This window comes from Sinocyclocheilus rhinocerous, unplaced genomic scaffold, assembly GCF_001515625.1.
Source record: "Sinocyclocheilus rhinocerous isolate Xijiao unplaced genomic scaffold, SAMN03320098_v1.1 scaffold907, whole genome shotgun sequence".
NCBI classification, from domain to species: Eukaryota; Metazoa; Chordata; class Actinopteri; order Cypriniformes; family Cyprinidae; genus Sinocyclocheilus; species Sinocyclocheilus rhinocerous.
Genome location: NW_015662569.1, coordinates 313,954 through 341,702, shown reverse-complemented (window position 1 = coordinate 341,702; position 27,749 = coordinate 313,954). Strand labels below are relative to the sequence as shown.

The 27,749-nt window shown below is 37.3% G+C and overlaps 1 protein-coding gene across 2 annotated transcripts in view; it reads right to left on the bottom strand.

The window, feature by feature from the left end:
- Nucleotides 1–4,671: 4,671 nt before the first annotated feature.
- Nucleotides 4,672–27,749, bottom strand: part of LOC107728071 (tight junction-associated protein 1-like) — a 99,824-nt gene continuing 76,746 nt past the window's right edge. For both annotated transcript variants that reach the window (XM_016538134.1, XM_016538135.1), the window contains 4 exons: nt 20,647–20,713; nt 15,091–15,198; nt 13,106–13,189; nt 4,672–8,145 (listed from right to left, as the gene is read on the bottom strand). In XM_016538134.1, the coding sequence (XP_016393620.1) occupies nt 6,709–8,145; nt 13,106–13,189; nt 15,091–15,198; nt 20,647–20,713 (1,696 nt within the window). In that variant the 3' untranslated portion in view covers nt 4,672–6,708. The remainder of the gene's footprint in view (nt 8,146–13,105; nt 13,190–15,090; nt 15,199–20,646; nt 20,714–27,749) is intronic.

The following is a 27,749-nucleotide window of genomic DNA, read 5'->3' as shown; positions in this document are numbered from 1 at the left end:
TCTCATTATTTTAAATAGCAACTGATTTCTTTTCTAAGACTACAAATTTGTAGCTAAATTCCATTGCTGGAAATCCAATACTGGTTGAATGTCTGAATAAGGGTTGGAAATAAACTGGGGCCTGTGGCAAAAAATGCCACCAAAATGAACAAAAATGCCTCACAAATTCAAGACAAAGGGGCAAAGATTGCCCCTGCACAATTAAATATTATATTATTATTATAAAAATGAAATGTGAAAATGAATGAAAAGTGTCAGGATGCACATGCTTGCATCAGATTGCTTTTTACACTTTGTTTTTTTTGTAGGGGGCAAATATTGCCCATTGATGGAAAAGTACATTTCTGACCATGCACATTTATTTGGCTTTATGTGTTCAATTCTTCTCAAGTACTGCAATATCTGATGTTCCCTCCTGGACTTTGTCTAAGCAGCTCTCTACTTCCGGTCAGGGATTGAATAAGGAAATGGACACCAACACCAACCTAATGTCTATCTCTCTCATTCAGCAGCTGCCAGGAACGGCAAATAATGAGGCAGCAGATCGTTGTCTATAATTAATGAAAGGCCTCTAATCAATCTACCAAGCTGCTAAAGACCTGAGACAAATGGAATGCCAATTTTCCAGTGGTTAATGCCGTAATGAATCCTCTTCAGTGACAGGAGTATGCTAAAGGATTCAGCATGATGAAATAAGCGTTAGTCTAAACTATATAAGAATCTGGATTGAACTGAAATGAGATCTGAGCCAGGACACGTAGTGCACAAAAATGCTGAATGAGCCTGGAATCATCTCGAGTCTTTCTGCAGGTTGTGTCGATACGCCAATAGTTGGCGACAAGTATCTTTAGTTAGTCACTGAATCACGATTCATCGCTAAAAACACTGATTCATTATTAAGGAATCAAACACAGCACTACTGTGTCCATTCCCAAGACGTCATGGGTAATGGCTATGGCTTTTTCGTTGGCTGAACAAAACAGTAAGCAACTAGCAAAATTATGGTTTTAATTATGTGTAATTACCACAGCTGCCGTTTTTTTACCGTAAATTTTACGGATTTTTTTTTACAGTGTACAATTAACAATTTGCATAGTGAGATTTTTGGTAAAATGTATTAAACCTCACCCAAAACCATAATAATCAAACTAAACAATAATTAATTGCAATAACAGTATAGGGAACCCTTAACAATTAAAAAACAAAAAACTTTCAAAAATGTCTATTGTCTTTTTTAATTCATAGATAATAACACATGTGATTTTAATGATATTTTGACCACTGAAATAGGAAAATGCTTTCCATTTCAGAAATAATAATCAAACTAAACAATAATTAATTGCAATAACAGTATAGGGAACCCTTAACAATTAAAAAACAAAAAACTTTCAAAAATGTCTATTGTCTTTTTTAATTCATAGATAACACATGTGATTTTAATGATATTTTGACCACTGAAATAGGAAAATGCTTTCAATTTCAGAAAGCTGGTCACCTTATTCAGGTGTCATTCACTTTTAGTCATTCTATCTCTACAAAAACAATCCATTAGGCTGCTTGATATTGCAAACTGACATTTGGTGTCATATTAGTTTAAGTTATTGTAGTAATCATAAACACACTGGTTAGTAGCACAAATAGTGTTACGGTTTATTCTTCTAGTCATTTACCTATAGCGCACAGTAACAGAAAATACGCTTGCTTTTGTATTGCAAAGTAGGTTGGATATGATAACCTCCATAGTCAGATAAAGATGTATCAGTAATATTCCAGTAACATGAAACGCCCCTGTATACATACAGGCAATTAAAAACTGCAAACAGTTATAACAGTTTTGACACACACACACAAAAAACAATTACTAGAATTACAAATGGATCACAAGAGGAAATTGATTTTTTTTATTTTTTATTTAATGATGCTACTTTTGAAATAGTCTCAAGGTGTTAATTTATTTAGTTATGCTGGAATCTGTCAGACAAAACAGCAAATAGTTCTCGTCAGCTATGTTGATAAGCTTTACTGACCCTAATTAGTGCTTGTGATTGTTTTGACAATTACAACTACTAAGGACTGTTGGCACACTGTTGCTAGGTGCTTGTATCCACCCACTTAAGAGCACTGGACCCTCATGACCAGCAGTGGGCACTCCTGCATCAGCACTGTCACTCCATGGCACAAAAAAAAACACACATCCATGAATCATAGTAGGGCCTGGAAGTGACACTGCAAATATGTAGAGTTCAAAACAGTTGTTTAAAATAGTTTTATTTGTTTCAAAATATACATCAGTTTACAAATTCAGAAAATAAAATTAGTCATAATAATTTTTTTTTAGGGGAAAAACCTGTGCATGGTACATCTACACAAACATGGAAGCTTTACCTGATCAAGTAAAAGTCCAAATAAATTATTTTAAACCATGGTGAAAATGACACAATACTAATGTATGACAAGGAAAGAAGCACCATGTTGCTACAGTTGCACACATAGACAAGGTATGCACCAGAAATTATGGACAAATTCAGAAGACAAACTGTAAAAATGCACACACATGAAATGGGATTGAGTGAGCCAACATCAACATGAAATTGGTTTTTGCACCCTTAGAAAATCCCCTCATAATCATATGAAATTCCACCACCATGTTAAAGCATCAGGACAGTAAGATCAAGTATCACAAATGTCCCCACTGGATGCAACAAATGCCTCGTTTATAATGGGTTTTAATGTTTTTGTCTCGTTGCTCCGGGTAACACAGGGCATCACAGTATGGTGAGGGGCGTAACATTTCCGTCACACGCTTGAGGTATTTCGGCCAATCACAACGCACTGGATAGCTGGCCAATCACAGCACACCTCGCTTTTTCAGAACGATGAGTTTTGTAAAAATCCGCGCGCTTCAGAAAGGCGGGGCATAGAGGAGAAACAATAATGTACAGTATGTGGAAAATAATGTGTTTTTTGAACCTTAAACCGCATAAACATTTCATTACACCAAATACACAAAATAATGTTCTTTTTAGCAGCATCATATGACCCCTTTAAACTCCAAGAACTTAAAACTTAAAAACAATGCAGAGGTTTAATAAAATAAAGTAAAAGAAACAACCAACAAAGCAGTATTCAGATTTCTCAAAGAATTGCAAGGACTCTACAAAACATGAAGCACAACTAATGTTACTTGCGTGATGTTACACATTTTCAAGAGAAACCGGATATTCAAAAACAAAATTTAGGGCAGAACTTCATTTTGCCATTCAGGAATCGAGTGGGTCGAGAATAGTTATTCCATACCAGAATGAAACCTGAATGCATGTTGCTTAACGATGGCTACTGGTTAATATTAATGTCGGTGGAAAAACGAAAGTCATTGCAAAGAGGGAGTGAGTTAATTATGTTTTGATGAAAGATTTCCAATGACAGTAAAACCAGGAATGTGTATTAAAGTAAACGGGGTCAATTATTCACTTTAATACAAGGGCATTAGTCAATAACAAAGGCTAATTTCAGACTTCATTTGACTTGACATTTTACATTTTGTTGATGACTACATGAAAGTTGGCCTTCTGATGAATAAAAATGTTCATATATCAGATCAAAGGAAAAGGAGCACATATTATGCTCCGTCTTGAAGGTTAAAGAGAAGATAACATGAATTGAATACGCTTTTCCATCACAGAGACGTCAGCTTTAGGTAGAAGGCGGATTGGAGTGTTGGTTGGAGGATAACCTTGACATTTTTTTTTTCTTTCAATTCTTAGAATTCTCAGCAACATTTGCATGACTTGCGCACAGCATGCCAGAGGGTCACCTTGGATTACAGAAGATGACGTGCACGTCTCTTATGCGTGCAATTAAATTTGAGTTATTAAAGTTGCATGAGAGCAGAGGAGAAAGGCTCATTTATGCACTCGGTGTATTGCAGATCCTGACCATTGTCGTGTCTTTTTTTGTATTTATTTGCATGACCTGGGGTCCATGTAACATCTGGCAAGACTGAAATATTTAAGAGTCAATTTCGTCATGCGAGACCCCGACGGGCTGCACTCTGTCACTTTACAGCATCACAGAACTATTTTAGAACATGATCAAATATTAATTATTCAGCATGGTGGGTAGTTACACTTCAATTAATCATGGGCTATTAATGGCAGTCCAATATATTGCACAGCAAGACTGATAACTACATATGAAGACCAAAGTGTAAGACAAGAAGAGTAAGTGTGGACTTGGATCGCACATTCTGCCCTTCACTGAGTTACATATAGCTGAATTATTCAAGGCTGTGGCAGACCAGCTATGAGGTGAATATATACAGCAAGCATTTTACAAAAGTCTGATGTCCTTCCAGGAATACCTTTAAAAAGTAATACATGCTGCTGTACCTTCTGATTCGCTGATATGTTCATAAATAATAGACAAACCCTAAAAATCATAAGTACACAACATACTCTTACGCATGAAGAATACTGTTGCGTATCACCAGTAGGGCAAAGGTCTCAAGTCAGTATGGGTGGAGAGAATGGGGTGTCCACTTACTAAAAAAAAATACACTGATTTTTAAAGTACACTACTGCATGAAGTACTTGACCCAGGGTGGGACATCTGGATAACGACTGGTCAACAGACTACAACTTACTGTAAATAAAAAGAATACAAAGCAAGCACTTAAAAAGGCAACGCAGAGTTTAATCGTCTCTAAAATATATTCATCAAAACAAAAGAATGAGGATGCTTGTAGTTGTTGCATCTGAAACTCATTGTTTGAGAAAAGCTGATAAATGTTAAAACGCTATTTGAACAACAAGACTTGAAATGAAATGGCTGAAGAAGAAGAAAAAAACTTGTAGAAAGTATCTTCTGGACAGACTGATGATCCATAATCATGAGAAATCAGATTTCCACACAAAAATACACACAGAAAAACAAACCAAATGATGGCGGGATGCACATTCCCCTTAAAATACATACAACAGTACGATCAGCTAAAGAATAATAAGGAATCAATGAAAATAGATGCCACATAAAGGTGATTACATTCGTTAAGATCAAAACATGGCTTTTCTTGAAATCAGGGTTTAAAGCAAACAAATAAACAGAAATCATCTAAATAATGTGTTCTTGTCTGTGCCACTCTCCAACAAAGGCATGTTTCTGGCTGAAGTCTCGGCTTTTTAGCTCATTGTTTTTTTTGTTTTTAGAATTCAGTAATGTAATCATAACAGACAGAATACTTCGCTAAGTTTTTGTGGTGTTTTTACACAGTACTATATGCATAGTTTTTGAAATATTAATATGCCCTCCGAATAGCAATTTGTGTCGTCAGTAGCGAGGGGACACATTAACAGCTCTAAATTGGAGGACATGAAATACCAATGACACATTTAAATGTTTTAGCCTTACTTGTAGAGTATTTTTACTCTTAAATACTGACCTTTGAAAAGAAGAAAAAAAAAATTCCAGATTAAATATTTAAAATGCCAAATACAGCACTGGTTGCATTTCTGTTGTATTACTGTGTAACAACTAATGTGTAAAAATGTAAGGGATTGTATACCATTTCATTTCATGACAGAATTCAGTAACCTGAGCACTTCTTAAACACTTCTGCAAGTGCTTAACTGCTTTGAGGGAAGTAATGGGACACTTCAGCAAAAGATAAATAAATACACAAAAAACTCTAGATATTTACTTAAAATCAGTTTTAAATGCCATTAGTCAAACAAAACAGGTGAGAATGAAAATCAGGAAGTATATCCAAGTTCTTGATCATTAAAACATACTGAATACATCAAAATCAAAATTCTTTCATAATTCAAATTAAGTACAAAAGCTGTCTTTAGGTTGGGTGTTGAAATACAGTGGTAGATCAATAAAAAGAGGTAACTGAAAAATTGAGGTGAAGGATCCTCTCAGTTTATGATGACTATAAGCAGGCTAAAGGAACAAGATGTTCTTTTAAAGGGTGATGGAGATCCCCCTCTGTCAGAGCAAGGGTTAGGCACTGAAAATTGACAAGAGAGTCTCATAGATTACATTTAATCTTCTTCAACCAGCAGAATGCCTGACACAGTGGTATCTGTGAAGCTGTGGCCATTTGGTGCCATCCCAATCTCAACAAAGGAATTGTACTGGGATACTGGAAAGATGTCATTATCTGGGTAGAAAACTCTCACCCAAGGGCAAAAGCAAATGTCAAAACACCCATTATGTGAGATGTTCCATGTCCACAGTGCCACAGGGATCAATCCTAATGCTGCTCAATCTTGTCGCCTCTGAAGAACTCTTTCAGAAGTGTGATTGTATGGTTATGTCCTGCTGTTGCCCACTCAATCACGTCACATCAAACAGAATCAAGTCTTGTACTGGTGAAAATCACCTTAATTCAGACGATGACATTCTTGTACGATCCCTGAAGCACACCGTCCACTCAAAGCCGGACTGACTGAAGTTGCAGCCGGTACTTCACCACAGTTTCCATCAATACCGTAGGTTCCACAGATAAAAGAGCTCCATGCCTCAGAGAGAGGACAGAAGAGTTACAATGATGCCTCAGCGACAGCAGCATGGTCAGGGATAACTATAGCAATGCTGATCCGATCCCTTCTACTTGTTGTGTGCTGCTATGCCTAGTGATTGCTAGTAAGACGAAGAGCACTCAAGGTCAAACAAACAAAAAAGAAGAGAAGAATAAGCCTCGAAGTCTCAGTCCAGCAAGTTTCCATGCTCTTGAGCTCTGGTAAGGCTGTCTTTACGGTGCAAGTGATGAATCCCCATTCTCTTGGGGCTCTTCAGAGGTCGTGAGGAGCCAGTCCGAGGGGGCTTGTCTGCATAATCCTCAAGGGCAGCTAGGACCCTTGAGCCAATGACAGGAAAGTCCTGGGGTAGGATATCTCGCTCCTCAGCTGAACTTCCTGCTGAGCCGGCATCTTCAGCAAACTCTTGACGCTTAGCAGAGGCTGGACTGCTCTCAATGGTGACCATGGTATCACCACTAGCACCATCATTGTCAAGTGGATCAAGGGCCGTCAGTAGGTGTTCACCCTCTTCCTGGGAAAAGTTACCACCATATTGTGTCTTTTTTGCCCGGAGGTCTGCCATGCTGCTGGTGTCTGTATCCAAACTGGACTCTCTACTTGCTGTCCAGCTCTGGGCTGAGGATCCCTCCTCGCCATCAGAGTAAGCACCTCTCAAAGCCCCTACTCCTGATTTTCCATTGTGACTTCTTTGGAGATCTTTTAACGTCTCACTGCTGAAGGACGTGCGGTTGACAAGGGAGCCTTCTGTGGATGGTGCCGTTTTTTCTACAAACATGCGCTGCCAGTTGGCCAGTAAGTCCTCCTCAGAGCTACCAGAGCTTGCAAAGGCGCTCGGAGGCTGAGGGGGGCTGCTAAAGGGACTCGAATGACTGGAGAGAGTGTCCGTAGCATCCATCTGTGGAGGTGTGTGCTGGTGAGAAGCATGCCCTCCACCAGAAGATGAGGAGGTCCCAGAGCGCCAACCCCCAGCAGATACAGCAGGGCTATTGGGCACAGTGCGCTGGCGCTCGGCTGCCTCTTCTTCGTTCTGTACAAGACTGAGAGAAATGGCCTGACGAGTAGCGTAGGTGCAATTGGGCAGTGGGCTGTTTTTGGGAATCTTGACTTTGTCATCAGAAGAGAACTCAATCACTTTGCGACCAGGGTACAGCGTGTTTGGTGGTGGAGGTGCTGGGTAAGGATTCAACTTCTCAAAAGAGGGGGCTGCCCCATCTTCTCCAGTTGGACCATCCAGACTGCCCTGGCTTCGACACATGCCGTTTACATGCTGCTGATCAGAGCTAGGTCCCACAGGAGACCTGGCATGAACAGGGCCCCCATTTTCACGGCCTCCACTATCATCTTGGGGTCCTGTCATGTCCACGTGTACGAACACATCTTCAGGCACTGGCCGACCTGCACTGCTGCTAGACTGGGCTGAGTTGAGCACCAGGGGCTCCGGTTTCTCAAGAACACGAGCGATCACCGAAGTGGGCACTACGTCTGCGGGAGTCAGGCTTAGAGTGTCAGGATCCTGGGCTTGAGCTCCCTGAGAGCCCTGAGTCTTGTTAGGCAAGCTGCTCTTCATGTGCTTGTTCACCATGTCCTGTAGCTCATATGGCAACTGCAAAACATTATAGAGAAAATAAACACACAAACATGCGTGACATTTTTTTTTTCTTTTCCCGCAGTAGAGTTCATTTTATAAATTGGTTTCAACATTTAAAAAACTATCATGGATAAAAAAGATTCTTGAAAATGAAATGTTATCCATCAACCTGAAAAAATCCTGGATAATGAGAAATTTATTGTAACCAGCAACAGGCATTCAAATGGCCTCATTTGAATAGATAATCAGGGTTAATTCAGTTTCTAGGCATAAGACTTTTTCAGGACCAGCCTTAAAATATGAATGCATAATTCTTACATGGAACATAAACTGGGAAATGTACTAATGTTTTCACTGTCTTTCACATGCAATAGACGCAGCACTGATTTGGGGGAGTCGAGCTCCAAAAAGGACAAGACAGTACTATAAAATAGTCCATACAATTTTCTGCTTCCAAGAAAGTAAGTTTGGAATAGGTTTGGAATGACATCAAGGTAAATAAACGATCTAAATCATTTTTACTTTTATCTTTTTCTTGGGACCACATTTGTTGTTATGAGATCTATGTAGCTTGCACATTTTGTGGATGAATCCTTTTTTGCAAGTAATCTTAAAAGGTGCAATTTCACTAACATGCACTGGGATATGAATAGGATGTTCAATGAAGCCTATCTACCATTCTGCCCGAATGAAGGTTATCTCAGTCTTGATCAAGAAAAGCAGAAAATAGTGTTTTTTCATTTAACACCATCCAATGTCTGCCCACCCTGATGTGGGAGGAGAATAATGAGTAAAAAGCTCACCTCAGATTAGATTATTACTGAAGAGGGGTGAGACAGACAGAGAAAGAGAGAGAGACTAAAAGAAAAAAGGCAGGTGATGAGGCCTTTATTTCATTCTGTAGTGTGACTAGTGCTGGGCGGTATGACCAAAAATTAATATCACGGTATTTTTCAAAATTATACCAGTTTCACGGTACATGACGGTATTTTTTTTTTCATGCATGACCAGGTGTTAACCACATTTTCTACTGATTGAGAGAGGAAATACTGCAGTATATTGACTTAGAATGCCCTATTTTACTGTCATGATGAGTGAATATTGTCAAAAAATACCACACTAAATAGTGACTAAACACGACCCCTTTTAATACATGTTAACCAGGAGTCACTCTCATTTATAATCGCGGCATCGTCTGATAAAATCAACATGCATCTACACTAAAGAGCGGCTATGCGGTTGTTTTGTCTATATTGCTTTTTTGTCTCATGCAGTGCACTGCCTGCGTCGCTTAGTAACACATACAGCTGTTACCTCACGACAGTGCAACAGTGAAAAGGGACCCCTTTCAAACAGTGTCGCCTTCCGAACGTTGTTTAAGCGGTATTAAGTTGGTATTGCGGTATTTTAAAAATTCATATCATAACAAAAATAAACACCGATATCCGGTATGAACCGGTATACCGCCCAGCACTAAGTGTGACACAATTTAACGAAGCCAGGCCAAGTCATTGATTTGTGGAAAAAAGGAAGGGAAAATCAGTGATCTCACACAGCCCTGCTCAGCTTTATGTTGTAACGATCCTGTGGGGCAGCAATTACCCACAAAGCCCTTACTTCCTCTGAGCGTGGGGCACGGGAGAATTGATCTGTCCAGACCACACTTCCAAGCATGACCCCTTCATGGCCTTCTAGTTCAGAAATCTACATGATGCTCCCTAAATTAATTGTCCCGGGGGGCAGAGTGCATTTGTATCCCATGACCACTGCAGCATCACATGCTAGAGTGTGAGAAGTCAGATGTTACACAAAGTGCTACAATACTCCAGTCACCACGGTACGCAAAACAAGACTTCTTTCTCCCACATAAAAATGAGGACAGCTCAGATATGTTTATGGACCGTTCAATGACAATCTGATGCATAAATGCACTAGCCCAGAAACAATACTACACATTCTAGATCACCTGTTTGCTTTTTTGTGCTTTCAGGGTTATATCCAATTTCAGACTTACTTGTCCCTGATCTTTACCTAAAATAAATGGAATTTGTGGTTGGTAAAGTATACTTCAGTTTTGATGCGAGAACTTAGCGTTTGCATACAGCCAAACACATAACCACTCAAAGTAGACTCCATTCGATATTGAGTCTCACTACGCCTGACACATGCACACTAGAAAGTTTAATCTTTGACCAGTATCAAAGCTATTTCTCTCCAGATGTTATCATAAAATGATGATAAATGTCTCAGGTAGTTTGTTGTTGTTCCGTCTCTTCCATTTCTTTTTTAGATTGTGAAACAAAGGCCTAGTGTAGCCACCTTGTGGACCAAATAATTCAAGGTTGTGCATGTGTGACCTAAGTGTACAAAGTACACATTGTTAAAAATCCGGCTGCGTGCATATCTCTGTATGCATACTCTTCCATACACATAAAAACTGAAGTATACTTTAGGCTTCAATTAGACACACGGTTCTTGGCCAGAATAATCTTCAGTATGGACTGTACTTTATCCTGTAAGTCAAAAGCCTGACTATATGAGACTATATACAAGCTCAGCTGTATTTCGTTTAGGTCTACTAGCATCGTCTTCAGCTAGTGGCATGCTAGTTGACATCTTTCTAAGCTACCCTAACAATGAAAAGCCGCAATTCTTCTCATTTTTGCAGTGACCTACACGTAACAGTCAAAGACTGCATGCCAATTACTGTGCATAATTTCCATCGTTAGCTAAAGATAGAGAATTGCTACATGAGAGCCACTATAATAACTCTCAGTTTCCCAGCACTGGACTGAAGCATAATGGCTCTCATGTTCTCAAAGCGTTTCTAAAGCTGTGACAGAATACACAAGTGGCCTGTTTGATGCATATGCATTTCCAGTGCAGATCAGTTTGACATGCATTTAGAGAATTTTCCAAATGATGTTTCACAAGTGGATGCTTTACAACAGTGGCTTTATGTTAGCAGTACCAGCATGAAAACCGGTAATGGCTTTGGCTCAGTCGAGCCTTAAAATAACCAAAGAAATAGTCTGTGGTCTCTGCATACAGAGTAATGAATTACAGAGTTCACGAGAGCAGGGCAAGAGGATAATCTGGACAGTGAATCAAATATCTTCTAAAAATACCATGGTTCCAGTGAGCTCACTCTATCACTACAGTTCTCCTAGAGAGATCATTATTCTACAGATTAGTCACTGCTGTCAATTCAATAAATTAAAAAAGGAGGAAGAAAGATCCTTTGTGAATTAATTACTGCCAAGGAGGAAGATTCTGTGCCCACACGCACTCACTCACTCAGACAATATGAATTTAATGTCATCTTTCTCTGCATAACCAAAAAAGTTTGGACAAACGTAACTGAATTTCTCATGATCTTCAAAACATGTTTTCATTTTAAGGGTCCTGCTTAAATATTTGAACTAGTTTAGAAAAGACTAATACAAACTGTGCCGGTTAATTAATGTCTTTACAAAACTAAAATTTTAATATATAAATGTACAAGTTGGATCAGTAAAGGAAAACCGGGAAACAAGCGTCACAATTTAAATATTGCTTGAGTTGGCTGAGAGAATGATCATTTCAATTGTATACCCATCTCTAGGCAAAAATCTCATACAAATAACTAAATATAAAAAGGTGCCTAAAGCTAATGCATTTAAAACAAGCGCAAATATTCAAAAAGTGTTACCCTTGCTTTGGTCAGGACTTAATGCTGTTTGCAGAATAAAACAACAAGGGCAGACAGAGTGATAGATGGGTTTAATGTAGAGCGCAGGCCACAGGTGATAATGTCCCGATGTGTTCAATACCCATATGCCCATGGGGTCAAGCTGTCTTATTATACGTCTCTGTTCTTGTACCCACAGAGCTGTCCATCAGCCTGAAATCGGTCTTATTTTCCCCCACAGACAGACACAAAGGCCAAACAGACGGATGTGTCTGGAGTTTGGCACCTTGTCAATACTGTGCCTTTTCTCTGCCAGCGAGACCAAAGACCAGCCATGTCTCGCAGCACGACTGCCCTAACAGACACCCTCCATGCTAAACACGGTCATAAAGCACATCCTGCAGACATGGCTATTTTTAAAAAAAATCCTTGCTAGGGTTGTGACGGTGAGGAAATTTTCCCACCGGTTAATCGACGTGTGACAACACCGGTAATACCGGTATCACCGCGGGAGCGGGGGCGTTCCCTCTTTCTCTCGCTTTGCTTCACTTTTAAATAGCTTGTAAAAGCGGCGTGCGCATTTTACTTTCACTTTCAAATAGCGGCAATTCGGCGTAAAGCAATTGTTCGTTTTTAGTTTGTTTGAATTTTCTCCAGTTCAGTTTTTAATTGTAGTGTCTGTTCTTTTACTGAACTAAATGATTTTTATTAGGCTACTACAAAAAATCAAAATGACAGTGGGGGTCGGTGGGCAAGTGACGTAACCGGTGTTGCGGCTTAACACCTCTCTCTATTCTTTCGGTCTCTTTCTCTTCATTTCTCTGACTATTCCTCTCTGATCCCAGTCGGTAAAATCAGAGGTCCATGTCCATAACAATAAAGTCACTGGGCAATCGTGCACACTCTCTCTCTCTCAGCACCGTCCACGAGTGTCACTGCGGAGTGCAAAACACATTCAGACGCCAACAAGTCCTGCGCTGCAGGGATAGTTCAGACAAAAATGAAAATTCTGATATCATTTACTCATCCTCATGTCGTTCCAAACCAGAGTACAGATAAATGGACTTCAATGGTAATTCTTTTATGGTGCTGTTTGGCTGTTTTTGGAGCATGGAAACTATAAAGTAATCCGTTTTCGTTGAATAGAAAAGTGATGCTCAGACAATGTGCTTAACATAACCTACTGTGCTTTACAAACGTCAGAGAGGGTAAGTAAATGACAGAATTTGAATTTTTGGTGAACGGTTCCTAAAAATGTGGGAGGGGGGTGTGCTTTAAAACTGAGAAACAGATTCTACTACTTACATCAGCAAACTTGTGGTTCCTGAAATGCGATTTATTGCACTTCAACAGCTGCACAGCCAAATTGCAATCTTGCCGATATCGTTCCTGCACGAGGAGAGAAAATGGATATAAGAACAAGCGTCAGGGAAACAGATTTGAGAACACATCAAATTCAGAAAAGAGCCTTCAACATCCACTGTTTGGAATGACACTTTCCTTAAATTAAACTGAAATGGTCATTTATGAAAGAAGAAAAGCAAACACACACAGTATGAGTCAGTGTTTGGACATACATATGCTTCACAAGATCCTTACAAATATGCTGAGTTAAAGGCTTATAGTTTCAAATCAGTTTTGTAAATGAATGCAAGTTGTGCTTATGAATGATTCTTTGTTTTTTTAAAGCCAACAAGTGTCCAGCATGCATGTGAACTCCAACACGGTTTAAAAAGCATCCCAGGATGTTGATTGAGCAGAGTATAGACAAAGAATAATTCCAATACTGATTAATTTAATATTTTATTGACTTACTGTTACTCTAAAACGGGGGTTCTAAACCTTTTTGACTCCAAGGCCCCTTCTGTCTAATTTCGTTTTCGGAACTGATTTTAATCTCCAGTTTTTTGTTCTAATAATAAAAAAATATATATATAAACTGTAACTGAAATAAAAAATTTGAATGAAAACAATTCAATTTTAACATTCCAGAAGTTTTAGGAGCTTAATATTCTTCCTACTCTTTTTAACCAATGAACCAATCTTTCCAGTTGTTTGTGAACAGTTAGATAAGGATTTTAAAAAGATTTCAACCTAATAAAATCTTTTACAGCTTAGCATAACTAGTAAAATATAGATTCTTCATTAAAATGCCCATAACATTTAAAAATTCTATAATTTTACATAACTTTTCCAGGTCTTAAAAAAATAAATAATAATTATAAAAATAAAAAAAATCACACTTTTAAAATAGATTTCAGTATATTTAGTTTTTTAAAGACTGCGGGGAACCCTGGTTCTTTAAAGGAAAAAAAACCTTGTTGAGGGGGTGAATTAAAATATATTAATTTCTACTTGTTTAACTTATTTGGTATATCATTTTAAATCATTGGAAGTCACCTTGAGGTCCCCTTAAAAGTTTGCTGAGACCCCTAGTGGGCTCTGGACCCCTGGTTGAGAGCCACTGCATGTTGAAAAATATGTATGAGTAGTTCTGTCCAAATCTTTGACTGACACTTTATAAGTAAACCAAGGAAAATGGCACCCAAGGTAGCAGTCTTCAGGATTAATAACTAAAAAAGCCCATAAAGGGAAAAAAATTCTCCTAACATCAACCTCAGAGGAATGAGCTATGATTGATGTATGCTCTATCTGTCTAAGGAGATGAAGCGCTCTGTTTAAACACCGCAAACAGATGGCTATCAGTTTCTGCAGTGCTATAATTAGTTCCCTGTGGCACTGTTTCATACATGTGGTGTAATAAAGGCACATCTCAGAACGACCTGCATTCTGGTGCTTTGTTATTCCTCGTGGAGTTACTCAAAATCTTTTAAAAAAGCATTGTCAGAATATCTGTCTGCTAATTTACACTCCAGTGTCACTTGAATACAGTGTTTATATAATGTGAATCAAATCTCTCATTATGAATAAAGGGCTTCCTCATGCAAATAGTCCCACAAATGGGACTATTTTTTTCCATCTAAAAATGCTAGCCTTGTGGGAAGTGTATGTTGAGTGTTGTTGTTTAAATGCAGTTTGAATCTTAAAATGAGAAGGAAATAAGGAATAAGGAGACTTTCCCTTGTTCCACAGTAAAGCTCCAAAAGCCAGACATCATTTCTGGAATCTGACAGTAGACTTCTGTGAAATCTCAGCCCAGATCCTCCTTATGCAACTTTCAATTTTCAGCTCCAGTAGTTATCAATCCCTGTAACACTGCGGCTCTGACAACCCGAGTCCAAAACGTGCCTCAAACCCAAACACACACAAAGCTCTGATATCACACGTACATTCAGTTCCTCCAGCTTGTCGATAGTGTTTTTGGCATCCACGAGTTTATTCGTGAGCTCCACTATCTCTTGATCCATGGTTTTCTTGTCTCTTTCCACTTTACGGAGCTGTAAGGAGAAAAAAGACATTCATGTAAACTTTAATGTGAAAGGTCTCAGATGAGGTTCAACTTCTCTCAACAACACACTAAAACAAGTTTTTCTTCAGTCCTAATTTCATTGCTGACATGGCACCAGCTGCAAAGAAAAAGTCATCCAAAGAGCCTGGGAATGTGTTTGAGGCACAGCCCATGAGGAAAACGAATAAAGCAGGAAAGGAATCAATTGATAATCTCATTGCAAATAAGCATCACTCTTCTCTTGACGTGTCTCGATCTCCAAAATTTCTGTCCAATTAGGTCTGTCTTTGATAAACCAACTTTACTTACCATCTTGTGTTTTCAAACTCAAAGCTATTTTATTTTATTTTTAATGGCGATCTTTCGTACAATGACAGCTCATACTGATCACTCAACTCCAAAAAGAAACAGAAGTTCATATACTCTACCATTCAAAAGTTTGGGAAAGGCAATAATTTTTATTGTTTATTGTAACAATATTAAATTACTTTTTTTCTATTTGAATATATTTCAACATGCAATTTATTCCTGTGATGCAAAGCTGAATTTTCAGCATCATTACTCCAGTCTTCAGTGTCACATGATCCTTCAGAAATCATTCTAATATGCTGATTTAATGCTCAAAGAAACATTTATCAGTTGAAAACAGTTGTGCTAAAACGTCTTCTGTCTGACTTTCTGTCTGAGTTCAGTGTTTTTCTAATTGAGGAGTGAGAGTGCTGTCTGAAGACACTTCACTCCTGCCGTGATAGCAAAGTCTGAAATGTCTTTGCACTAAAATGACTGAACATTATCTCTTGAAAAACTTTAAAGAGGACATACTTAGCAAAAGCTTTGATACTTAAGACGCACTTCAGCCCTGCCGGCTCTTGGTTTAAGTGGATACAGAGAGATACAAAGAGAGACACTGAGAAAAAGTAGACACTGACAGACACTGTGACCCTTAATCTGGAGCGTGGCATGTCCATAACAAAGCAATTATCTTTATAATCACTGTTTGACTGAAGTGGACAATGTGGACCAATAAAAGAGAGTTAAGGAGGGGGCAGCCTTTCAACACAATGCAGAGTCCACATGTAATAACGGCAATGCAAAAGCCAGTATAATGCACAGCACATCTGACGGAAACAGGGATAGAAAGGAGGGATCGAAAGGAACTGTTTTTATCAGTTTAACAGCTGCATTCACACCATCCAAAGTTGTAGTCAAGTGGTCAAAATGCCAACATGTGTCTGCGCTTTGTTGCTACTCTAAAAGGCTTCATAATTGACTAAGAATGCATCCTTTGTTTATGAAATATATGCCCGTATAATATAATATGTGTCTACCTGCAACCTACACAAAGACATCTGTTACATGACATGTTATTTTGACCAACATAGCTGCAAAATTATCATTTGTAGCTATTAAGATATTGTTGTATTGAATATTGGCTCCCACTTTATTTTAAGTGGCTTTAACTACTATGTACTTACATTTAAATTAATCATTTAGTACACTGTACTTATTGTATATGAATTTTACTGATTATAAATGTTTGATTATTAAAATTTAAACCATTAATTCGAAGTCCAGAAAAATTAAAACAGAAAACATGGAATTAAGGAAAAGATTCCGGTCCGGCTAAACCCAGAGCCGGACGGTTTGGCTTCTTTAAATGAAAGTGGGTGGTCTGACTGTTTAGCTTTGCCATTATTGGTTGATCTCTCTTCAGGATTATGGGTAGTGTGTTGCACATCTATTGTTACAGAAGACTTCACTAATGGCCTTACAGAAGAGATTTTATTGCTCACTTTCACATAGAATGGCCCTATATAGTGTTTCTATCTTGCAGTGGCAATATAATTTGTAATTCACTGTTTTTAATGAACATTTTCTTTTCTTACAGTGTTTGCAAAGTTGTGCTGTGCATTTTAACCACTGTGGTAAACATTTGGACTGCAATCTATTGCGTGACATCTATCCCAGAATCCCCCTGTTTACATGCACACACACACACACACAGGCATGGCCACAGCTATATCCAGCCATCTACTGCAGGAAGAGAGGAGAGGAGGCAGGAAGGAGATGCAATGACTCATGGGAATTTTTTTTTTTTTCCTTTATGAAAAAATTAATAGGACATTTACTTCTGGAGCCCTACTGTTTACTTTGCTCTGTTTTGCTCACATAAATGGACTGTCAGATGAAACTTTTGTTGTTGTCAATTAAAGAAAGTCCTAACATGAAAAATCTAAAAAATTTGGTAACACTTTATTTTAAGGTGTCCTTGTTACATGTACTTACTACATGCAAGTAACCCTAAGCCAAACCGTAATCCTAACCCTAACCATATAGCAAGTAAATGTAGTTAATTAATATTACTCAGTACTTAAACGTATAATTACAGTGTAACAAAGACACCTTAAAATCAAGTGTAACCAAAAATTTTGTAGTTCCACAATTCCACATGAAGTACTACACTACCCATAATCCTAAAGAGAAATGAACCAATCACGGCAAAGCAGGACATTCACTGTGCACTCCCATAAAGATCTGAAAATCGAACCTCTCTACACTCTCAAACTATTTTTATGTTTGAGTATTTTGTTATAAACACTGTTTTCATTTATTGTTTTTAAAACAATGTTTTAATTGTTTCCAAACTTAATCAGTAGTTTTATATTTTATCTCAAAGGTCTTTCCAACAACCCGTCAAAATAAAAACTGTTTAATTTGAATAAACTGTGACAGAAATTCAATATATTACTATGTAGAATGCACTTCTCAAAGTAATAATAAATAATAAAATAATAATAATATACAATGATAATATTAAAAGAGAAATATCGTTTTAACATAACATTTTTCTTCCATGTTACAATAAAAGAAATGGTAAAATTTTCATTTGATTACATTTTAAAATTTTAAATTGTTAATGTATTATGCCTTCATTTGATTACCACTATTTTTTATAATACATTTGCATTAAATTGTGAATCCTTTTTTCTTTTTCACTTCCAAAAACCGTATTTTTAACAGTATTTTACTGTAAAATTACATTAAATGTAATTACATTTATTCACCGTATATAGTATGGAAACTTACTGTTAACCAGTTAACAGGTTTTTACTGTACCATTTTTACAGTCTTTTACTGTTAAAATCACAATCATTTTTTACAGTGTACGGTAAGAAACGATGGGCCCTTCACGAGGTGGAACAGGTCGGCCGGGATAATCCCCGTCTCCGCGACGAGAGATTACTGAGCAGAATGCCACCCGTTTCACCTGTGACTGGCAAAGCTCTATGCAGAGGTCATGGATATGAGATCTCGCCGTGCAGAACTAAGATACCGCTGGGATTTAATTGAAAATGAACATAAATCATCGAGAGCTAATGCTGTCCTTATACACGCATGGAGTCTTCAGACGTGATTAAGAGCGAGCGGCTCGTTCTGAAGTCTCCCAGTCATGTTAAATTACTCTAGAGATAATTTTGCAGAGCACCTAAGAATGATAAAAGATTCCTAAAATAACTTATTATAGATGCATGTTTGATTCAATTTTCATTTGAGCGAAACTGGAAAAAGGCCGAGTCGGGGGAAAATTTAGATTCATATTGGGCTTTAATAAAACATGAAATCCTTTTAACAATTTATTACAACAACCAACAGCGGTTTCCAAAGATATTTTAATCAATGCATCATACTGAACACAGGACGCATGGTTTCTGTGATGCATAATCACATTCAAATAATCTTAAAACAGCATTCATCCTAACTGAATAACATTGACTGCAGTCTGTGACAGTTATGATGTATTAGAAGATCCAGTGGGAATCGTTTTATACTTACTAAAGAAAAAGAGGCTTAGGGACACATTTGTACATTTATTCAATCTTTAGCTTTTGATGTTGTTCATTTTTTTCCCTCTCGATTGTTCTCAGACAATTACTTTGTCTTTGTTTGAGCACTAAAGCACAGAACATTTTCATCCAAACAAAGCTTTTATGAAAAAAAGCATGCAAAAACATGCAGATTTCTGTCTGCTACCAAATCGCCTGACTGATCCATCAGCACGGACTTAACTGTGACAATTTTGACCACAACCAGAGTGGTCATTCGGGGCTCTCTGCATTTGTTCTTCTTTTTTTTTGAACGGAAAAAAAACATCAATGGCAAATCAATCGTTTTAAAAGGGAGCGTAATCTGCTTTGATTTCTTGTGACTGAATTCTAAACCGTATTAGAGTGGCAAATGAATGACAGCACGTCAACACTGCAGTATCATGGGTCTTTTCCTGCAGAAATGTTTTATAGCCTATGCCATGAAAAAATGAATACATTTAACATCAATGCTTGAAAACCTTTGATCCACTTAAAGGGATAGTTCACCCAGGAAAGTAAATTCTCATCATTGTCTCACGCTCATGTCGATCCATACCTGCATGACTTTCTTTTCTGTGCAACATAAAAGGTGAATTTTTTTTATGAAAATCCTGGTTATTCTTTTTAAATTTATGTAAACGAAGGGTTGAAAAGCTCCAAAATAGCACAAAAAAAAGTGGTATAAATGACTCTTTTGAAGCTATTCAATAGCTTTTTGAGTACTTTTTGAAGCTTGAAAACGCTTATTCAAATTCTAACGCATTGCAAAGATTAGTACATTATTAAAAATTAGTGGTTGACGGATATATCACCAAGGCTGATATATAAGCCAATATTTGGTAAAAAAATATCTGGCATGTTTGGTAAGAGGTGGGACTTTTATTTTGACAGCGCTAATTAAAGATTACAAGGGCATGTGAATAAAAAAAACAAAACAATGATGTGCATGAATAAATTATTTATAACTGGAATATTCCATACAAAAAAATAAGAACTGTCCATTTTGATTTCATTGTTACTTTAAATTGTGTGATGTGAACAGCTGAAGTTTTTAGGGAAATCATGACAACAGGAGTGTGCTCACACACTGTTTTAAGTGAGCTGAGAGCAGTGGGAAGTGACTACGATCATCCATGGCATGATTATTTGCCCATCACAGCTCAACTATAAAGGCAGAGTCCAAAATGAACATCCAGAAAGAGCCAAAAGCGAGTCAGATTTGGCTTTACACTTGGCGAGTAAACAAAACTCACAGTTGGTTTGTAGCAGAACTGCAACAATTTAAAACACAATGCAAGAATAACTGCGTTTTTATCTCAAGTGCGAATCAAAGCAACACAATCCCTGTTGCTTGTCTTCCAACAACAATTTTCCCAGTGGAAAATACTGTTACTTGTTTGCTATTCCCTGGAGAATGAAACAAAGCAAAAGGTTCCTCAATTACAGTTCATAATACTTGTGACAAACTGACTGAGAGTGGCGTCGTTAGGGCACAATTAAAGGGAACAATTAAAGACATCAGTGTTTAAGATAAAGGACGTCAGAAAGGGAAAGTGAAGTGTAAAGGTTACCAGGGCGTGAAGTTTCTCCTCCAGGTCCTGATTAGCTCTCTGAGACGCCGTATAGCTGTTCTGCAGTCTGTGGGGGGAACAAAACAAATGTATGTCATTGTCAAGGTATAAAGCTATATCCAGATCTTATATGATAAATCCTGGTGCGGTGTGGGATTGAGATGGACATGATGGCCATTGACATCAAACAACACAGGAAACCGTACAGGATTTCTCTGCTGTGCTGGGAAATGCTACTGCATCCCGTCAGCTCTCTGAAGCTCACCGGAGCTCGTCTCAGCTAAAGGCAGAGGTACGGCAGCTGAAGAAATATTCACAAGTCATTGCAATAATAAGACCTTATATTTCAAACACAGAGCTGTAGGAGAGTGTGTCTGATGTTAAAGTCATCAAATCCTCAAGCGGTCACAACTCCAACGCAGATTACAGAATAAGCCAGAAGAGGAAAAGGAGAGACATTTTCATCACAAAAAGCCATTAAGCTTATCCTCTGTGCAAGTCTTTTTTTTTTGCTGATAAAATATTGCAAATAAAAAGTCAAGGCATTTTTTTTTTCTCATTTCAGTACTTTCAAGTCACATACAATATAATGGTAGCATATCTGGCATAGAATGATGCCAAAAAGTACTTCTTGTTTGTTTTATATCACAAATTTAAGAATGTGAATAATTCAGCTTAAACTTAAAATAATGTAACATATACTGTATACACTGGCAGTCTGTTATGCTCACCAAGGCTGTATTTATTTGCAGTACAAACAACAATATTGTGGGAATATTATTATAATTTATAATAACTGTTTTCTGAATATATTTTTCTGTGTTATAAACGTTCCTGTGATCAAATCTGAATTTTCAGCATCATTATTCCCATCTTCAGTGTCACATGATCCTTCAGAAATCATTCTAATATGCTGATTTGCTGCTATTATTATCAATGTTGAAAATAGTTGTACTGCTTAATTTTATTTATTTTTTTGGTACCTTTTTTTTCAAATGCATGAGATAGATCTTATTGTGAATGACTCATCTATGTAATGACTCCCATCTCTCTTCAAGAGATGTGATATGGCGCTGACGGTGATTGCTGCCTCCGTGGCGTGCTCCGCAGTTGTTACACCTGCAATTCAGATCAGTGAAGACGAGGTGCGCCAGGTCTTCCGGAAGCAGAAAAGGAAAAAAGCACCAGGCCCAGATTGTGTTACACCAGTCTGTCTGAAATTCTGTGCTGACCAGCTGGCCCCCATCTTCTCACAGATCTTCAACAGATCACTGGAGCTGTGCGAAGTCCCCTCATGCTTCAAACGCTCCACCATTATCCCCGTCCCAAAGAAATTCAAAATTACTTGACTTAATGACTACAGACCTGTGGCTCTAACGTCTGTGGTCATGAAGTCTTTTGAAAAACTGGTGCTGGCCCACCTGAAGGACATTACTGGACCCTTGCTGGATCCTCTTCAGTTTGCCTACAGAGCAAACAGGTCTGTGGACGATGCAGTCAACATAGGCTAGTAATTGTCAATTTATATATTTTTATTCCTTATTTACTTGTTCTATTTTTTTTTTTTTTTTTTTTTTATTATCTGTGTTTTTTGTTCTGTCACTGTCATTCTGTTACACTGTGGAAGCTTCTGTCACGAAAACAAATTCCTCGTATGTGTAAACATACCTGGCAATAAAGCTCATTCTGATTCTGTAAGCTTCATTTTTTACATTTTGTTTGGACCTCATAATATTTAATCAAAATGCAACATCCACATTTTAAAATCCAATCAACAACCGACAGATGGATCCCTGCCCTATATATTTTTTATTTTTTAAATAAATACTCAGAAATACGTCACAATAAGGATGAAAAGATCTGATGCTACTAATGCAGAGAACAGAAACCATCACCGTGCCCAAAACTGTGATCATCAGATGTGTGAAAACATCATGTTATTCAGAGTATTTTTGCCTACTGTTTTATGAATATTTTTTAAGACACTACTAATTTTACAATGTGCTTTTTGTAGTAAAAACAGGTCATTCACACAAAATGAAAATCTCTCATCATATGACTTGCTTTCTGTTTTACGAAAACGATCCTGGCCATTCTTTTTTCATATAACTGAAGTGAATAGGCATTATGATACCTTTATGCTGCTACTCGACAGATCCAAAGTTTCTCATTATATGGAAAAGAGCAGCCAGGATAGCCATATGGGATTGAAACTATTCCTTAAAAAATTTAGATACTACTTAATATGTTTAATATTCATTTAATATTAATAATTTACACAGTAGATTTTCAGAGGTTAAGAAGTATTAAAGACCAAACACATGAAGAAATGACAGGTGGGCTACATGAAGTGATGCTGATCCCTTCTGATTTCATATCTTCATTGAATCAACACTGAATTCACGAAATGAGATTCAGCACAAGGCGCCAAGGCTTCCGTTCATAGAACTTTTAGAAGAAAGCGTCAATTCGAATACAGAATTTGTGCTTACAAAGACCATCTGGCCTGCGAATAAACAGGTAATTAAGTAAACAAACAAACATCTATAACAATGCCTCTCATTCGAGGGTTCCCAGAGCCTCCAGCACTTGGTGCAAGTCGCCACAGCGCATGTGACAATGTTACGGCGCTAGATCAGAGATGGCATTCAAACGCCAACGCTGCAGAATTACTAACCAATTGCAATCCAATTAGGCTATTATCTGCGGAGAGCTGGCATGCAGGTTTAGGATGTGGCAGGCGGGGAAATGGAAGAGCAAATGTGAGCACCACACTTTTTTGATGGAAAGAATGCTGGGTAATTCAATCTCTCTGCCGTCTGAAAGCATATAAGCCTGAGATGCATCCTGATTGGAGATAAAGTGGCATGATTGCAGCCAAATTATATACCGACTCAATCACAAAGCACTGCACTCAGAGCGCCAGGGGCATATCAGGCCGATCTGAGCCCGTGATTAAATCTGCACTCAGATCTGCTGATCTAAAGCTAAACTTATAACACTGATTCCAAACAAAGTGCGTAGTGACGTTTACTGCGACAAGTCATTTTTTGTCCATCTTGAAAGCCAAAAAGCTGCATGAAAGAGACAATCACAGCCAAACTCTCTGAGGTGTAATATACACATATATGGAATGGGATTTTGAACCAATGAGATTTCACAATGTGGGCGGAGCCACCCAGTGCATTGTGCAAAAATGTAATTTTTTTTTGATAGGGCTAAAACACCTTTTCATACCAAAAAGAATGTTTGGTGCACAAATTAGGCGTGATAAACATTTTAATTTGAATGAACAAAAATTTGCATGCCATCAATGCATTTTTTATTTTATTTTTTGTACGGAGGTGTTTTCCAATCACATCACAAAGAAAACTGGCTAACCAATAAGAGTCGCTCTTTTGGCCACATGTCTGGAGCGGCTGCAGTTTTGGTGCCACTCATAAACAGACCTGGCTCTCTTTCTCTGTATTGCTTTTTTTGTTGTTTAATAGTCATCTTAGTGAATAAAAAAATTGAACGGCTGTTTGAAGACATGCAAATGTTGTTTGACTTTCTTTGTTCTCAATGACAAACAAAGAAATCGAAAGTTGCACATTGCCTTGTGTGTGTGGGGGGGGGGGACGTATGATGAACGTATAATTAAAGGCAATTAGGAAAAATATCAGTTACTTCAAATCAAATCCTGCATACATACAAATAACATGCATACATACAAATAGGGTGTATCAGTATGTTGATGAGCACACAGCATATTATACTGTACAAACACCATATTGTGCTGTATTTCTCTTTTTCCATAAGTGGAAATTTCCAGAGTGAAATTGCATTTTCATTCAGAACAGACAAATCGCTTTCAAACATCAGACCAAATTTTTGTGCTGTTGTGAACAGGACTTGAAGATTAAAACATGTTCCTGTCTTATTGTGCATTATCAGTGCACAATATTCCAAAGAAAAACTTTTGTCTTCATTATCTTTCATCAAAATCTATGCGCTGTTGACATGCAGTCACCTGTACTATATTCTGCTTTTGTTTCTGTGTGAACAGAAAAGCAGCAAACAACAAAACAACCTGTCTGCATGTCAGAGGCAAGTTACACAGATGAACCGGTCATTACTGTGCCGCTAAACCCTTACACAAATAACACAGCCTCACATCGAGCTCACGCTCATTAAAATCACCCACAATCTCAGTCTGCTGTTCTCCTCCCTTACCTGTAATGAAAGTAACACATTACAGCACTTAAGGCTTTGCAGTTCTTAATTAGCTGGCAAAAACACAAGGCATCTGTCAAACAATAGAGCTGCTTGACGGCCTGTTAAACATTTTTGTATTTATTTTCTGAAGACTAGGCTGTCAGGCACATTTTTTTAATGGCACAACAGAACAACACTTGTTGAGTCAATTAAATTGACACTACTGTAATAATTCAAACCATTTAAAAAAAAAAAATTCTGATTAGAAAAACCTGTGACTGACCACTTAAATTATACTGAATGAATGAGTAAATAAAATAAAATAACTCAAACATGATTCAAATAAACACTGCTGTGGTGTATTAGATCCAGACTGATCAAGAGTTATAAATTCAGAACTAGTTCCATTTCTATAAAATTCTGTAACCAAACGGTTTTCATGACGTTCACCATCCTAAAATACTGTTTCCTGTGCCGCCACTGATACTACAGCACAACGAAAAACGCCATTTTGTCTTATACGAATTGTGAACTTGCTGTCTGAATTGAGTGTGATGAGAGAAAAAAAGTAAAAAAAAATTGTTAATGGAATCGTTAAATGGAATTGGAACCATAAACGTTAAATTTTTGATGATTCCTGTCAGAGAGCTGCGTTGTCCTTCGAAATCTCACATGACAGCAAAATTATTAAATACTGACGAGAAAGGAGGTCTTCCAGATGTTTTCTATGTGGTTATTATCTAGGCAAGTTTGCAGTCTCCTCGTCTTTCTATTGACTGTGTCGGCCGGACCAGCATGCTTTGCACTGCCGATCCTGCTGTGCTTTGTAGTGCGGTCTGCAGGTGGTCAGTGGGATTAAAGTGAAGGCTGCCAGCTTCATATAACTACAAAGAGCTCATTAACTTGGCTGCTTTGATCATAATCATTAAAATGAATTGCAGAGGTATGTCTCATCTCCCTCCCTCATCTACGCCTGCAACTTCAGTAAGAAACATGCTGTATCCACCTCTTTCCTCAAAGACTCTTGTCATTTTGCAGTCAGAGATTTTGATTAAACGTTAGGGCCCTATGATTTTAACGATGCAGAAAATGCAGATGGAATTATAGAATCCAGTCAAACAAATTGAATTCGCAGTATAACGCAGAACGTCACAGAATCAAAAGTATGGCTGTACAATCAATCAAATCACAATATGGACAAATGTCTGAATAATAAACTGCAAAAAAAAAAACTGACATTTAAATGTGTACGTTGGTTGCTCTGCGTGTCTCTGTGTGCACAGTTTTGTTGACTACACACACAAACATGCGTGACGCTCGGAGTGTTTTTTTTAGCGTCTGTCGTCACTATATGAGGAAATTAACTTAATCTCCAAAGCTGCTCTTTGCTATCCTGCATTTCACTTAATAAAATAAATCAGATGCACAAACTCAAAGGTCTACATGACAACCCGTCAAAATAAAAGCTTGTTTTAAGAAATTGTGAATTTTTCTACTCCGTTTTAATTTCAAGCATAAACCTGCACAGCACTTTTGCAGTGGAAACAGGTAGATTTATGCAACGGTGCTTTTTTACTCGTCTCGCACTTTTTCACAACAGTCCAACACTCTTGCTTATTTTCATCCCATTAAATGTCAAATCCAATTTAACCAATATCACTCTACGTCTCATGCAAGAGATGCAAAGAAAGTCATGCAAAGTTAAAACAGATGTAACGTTTAGAAAACACGACGCGAATTTTTATTTCATTTCACTGCGTCTTATATGTTTTTAAATCTGCAATCTGTGTGATCGGTGATTTGGCTCTTTGTATTAGGCTAAGCAATGCATAAATACATGATGCTGTTTTGTTCATAATTGTTTATGCAATTTACTAAATTATATTTGATTTATATATGTTAATTTAGACGTTATGCACGTTTTTATAGACAGTTATTTGAATTAATAATTAATGCGTGTTTGTCTCAATAAATTGGGTTAATTTAAAAATACAGTGGTTAAATAAAAATAAAAAAATTATATTGCTCTGTTTTAAAAAAGGTTATAAAAAATGTCAATAATTATCGATACCGAACGATATGAAACATATATCGTTGATATATTTTTTAGCTATATCACCCAGACCTACTCTACATTCAATTACAGATTCGGCCACTACATGATTGTTCTTTGTTTATAAGCTGTAAATACTTACTTTGAATAATTCTATTTTTTTTTCTCATAATAATAGTGAAATGCTAAATGATATCCAGTACAATAAGAGTTTGTGATCAACAGAAGGAAAAAGTCAAACAGGTTTAACAGAATGTCATTCCCTTTAGGCCTCATTGATAGGGCTGTGAGTGTACCTGTGGAAAACCCTGCTATAAACATATACTACAGTCCAAAAGTAAGATTTCAACAGGATCAGTACAATTTTGAAAGAAATATCTTATGCTCACAAAGGCTCCTTTTATTTGATGAAAATGACAGTAAAACAGCAACTGTTGTGAAATAATATTAAAATTTTTAATAACCATTTTTTATTTGAATTTATTGTAAAATACAATGTATTGCTGTGACGCAAAGCTGAATTTTCAGCATCATTACTCCAGTCTTCAGTGTCACATGATCTTCAGCGCTGCATTATTTTGCTCATTGCGCCCTCCTGTGGCCTCGGGAAACAAGCCAAAAATTTCCTTAAGACTTATTTAAACTGCATATAAAACCTAAGAAAGGAGATATTTGTTTAAATTTTATTGTTTGACTGTAAAAAAAAAAATATATATATATATATATATTTGTTGTTTGTCTTAATAAAGTGGGCAAATTAAAAATACAGTGGGTAAATAAAAAAAAAAAAATATATATATATATATTGCTCTTTGTTTTAAAAAAGGTTATAAAAAAATGTCAATAATTATCG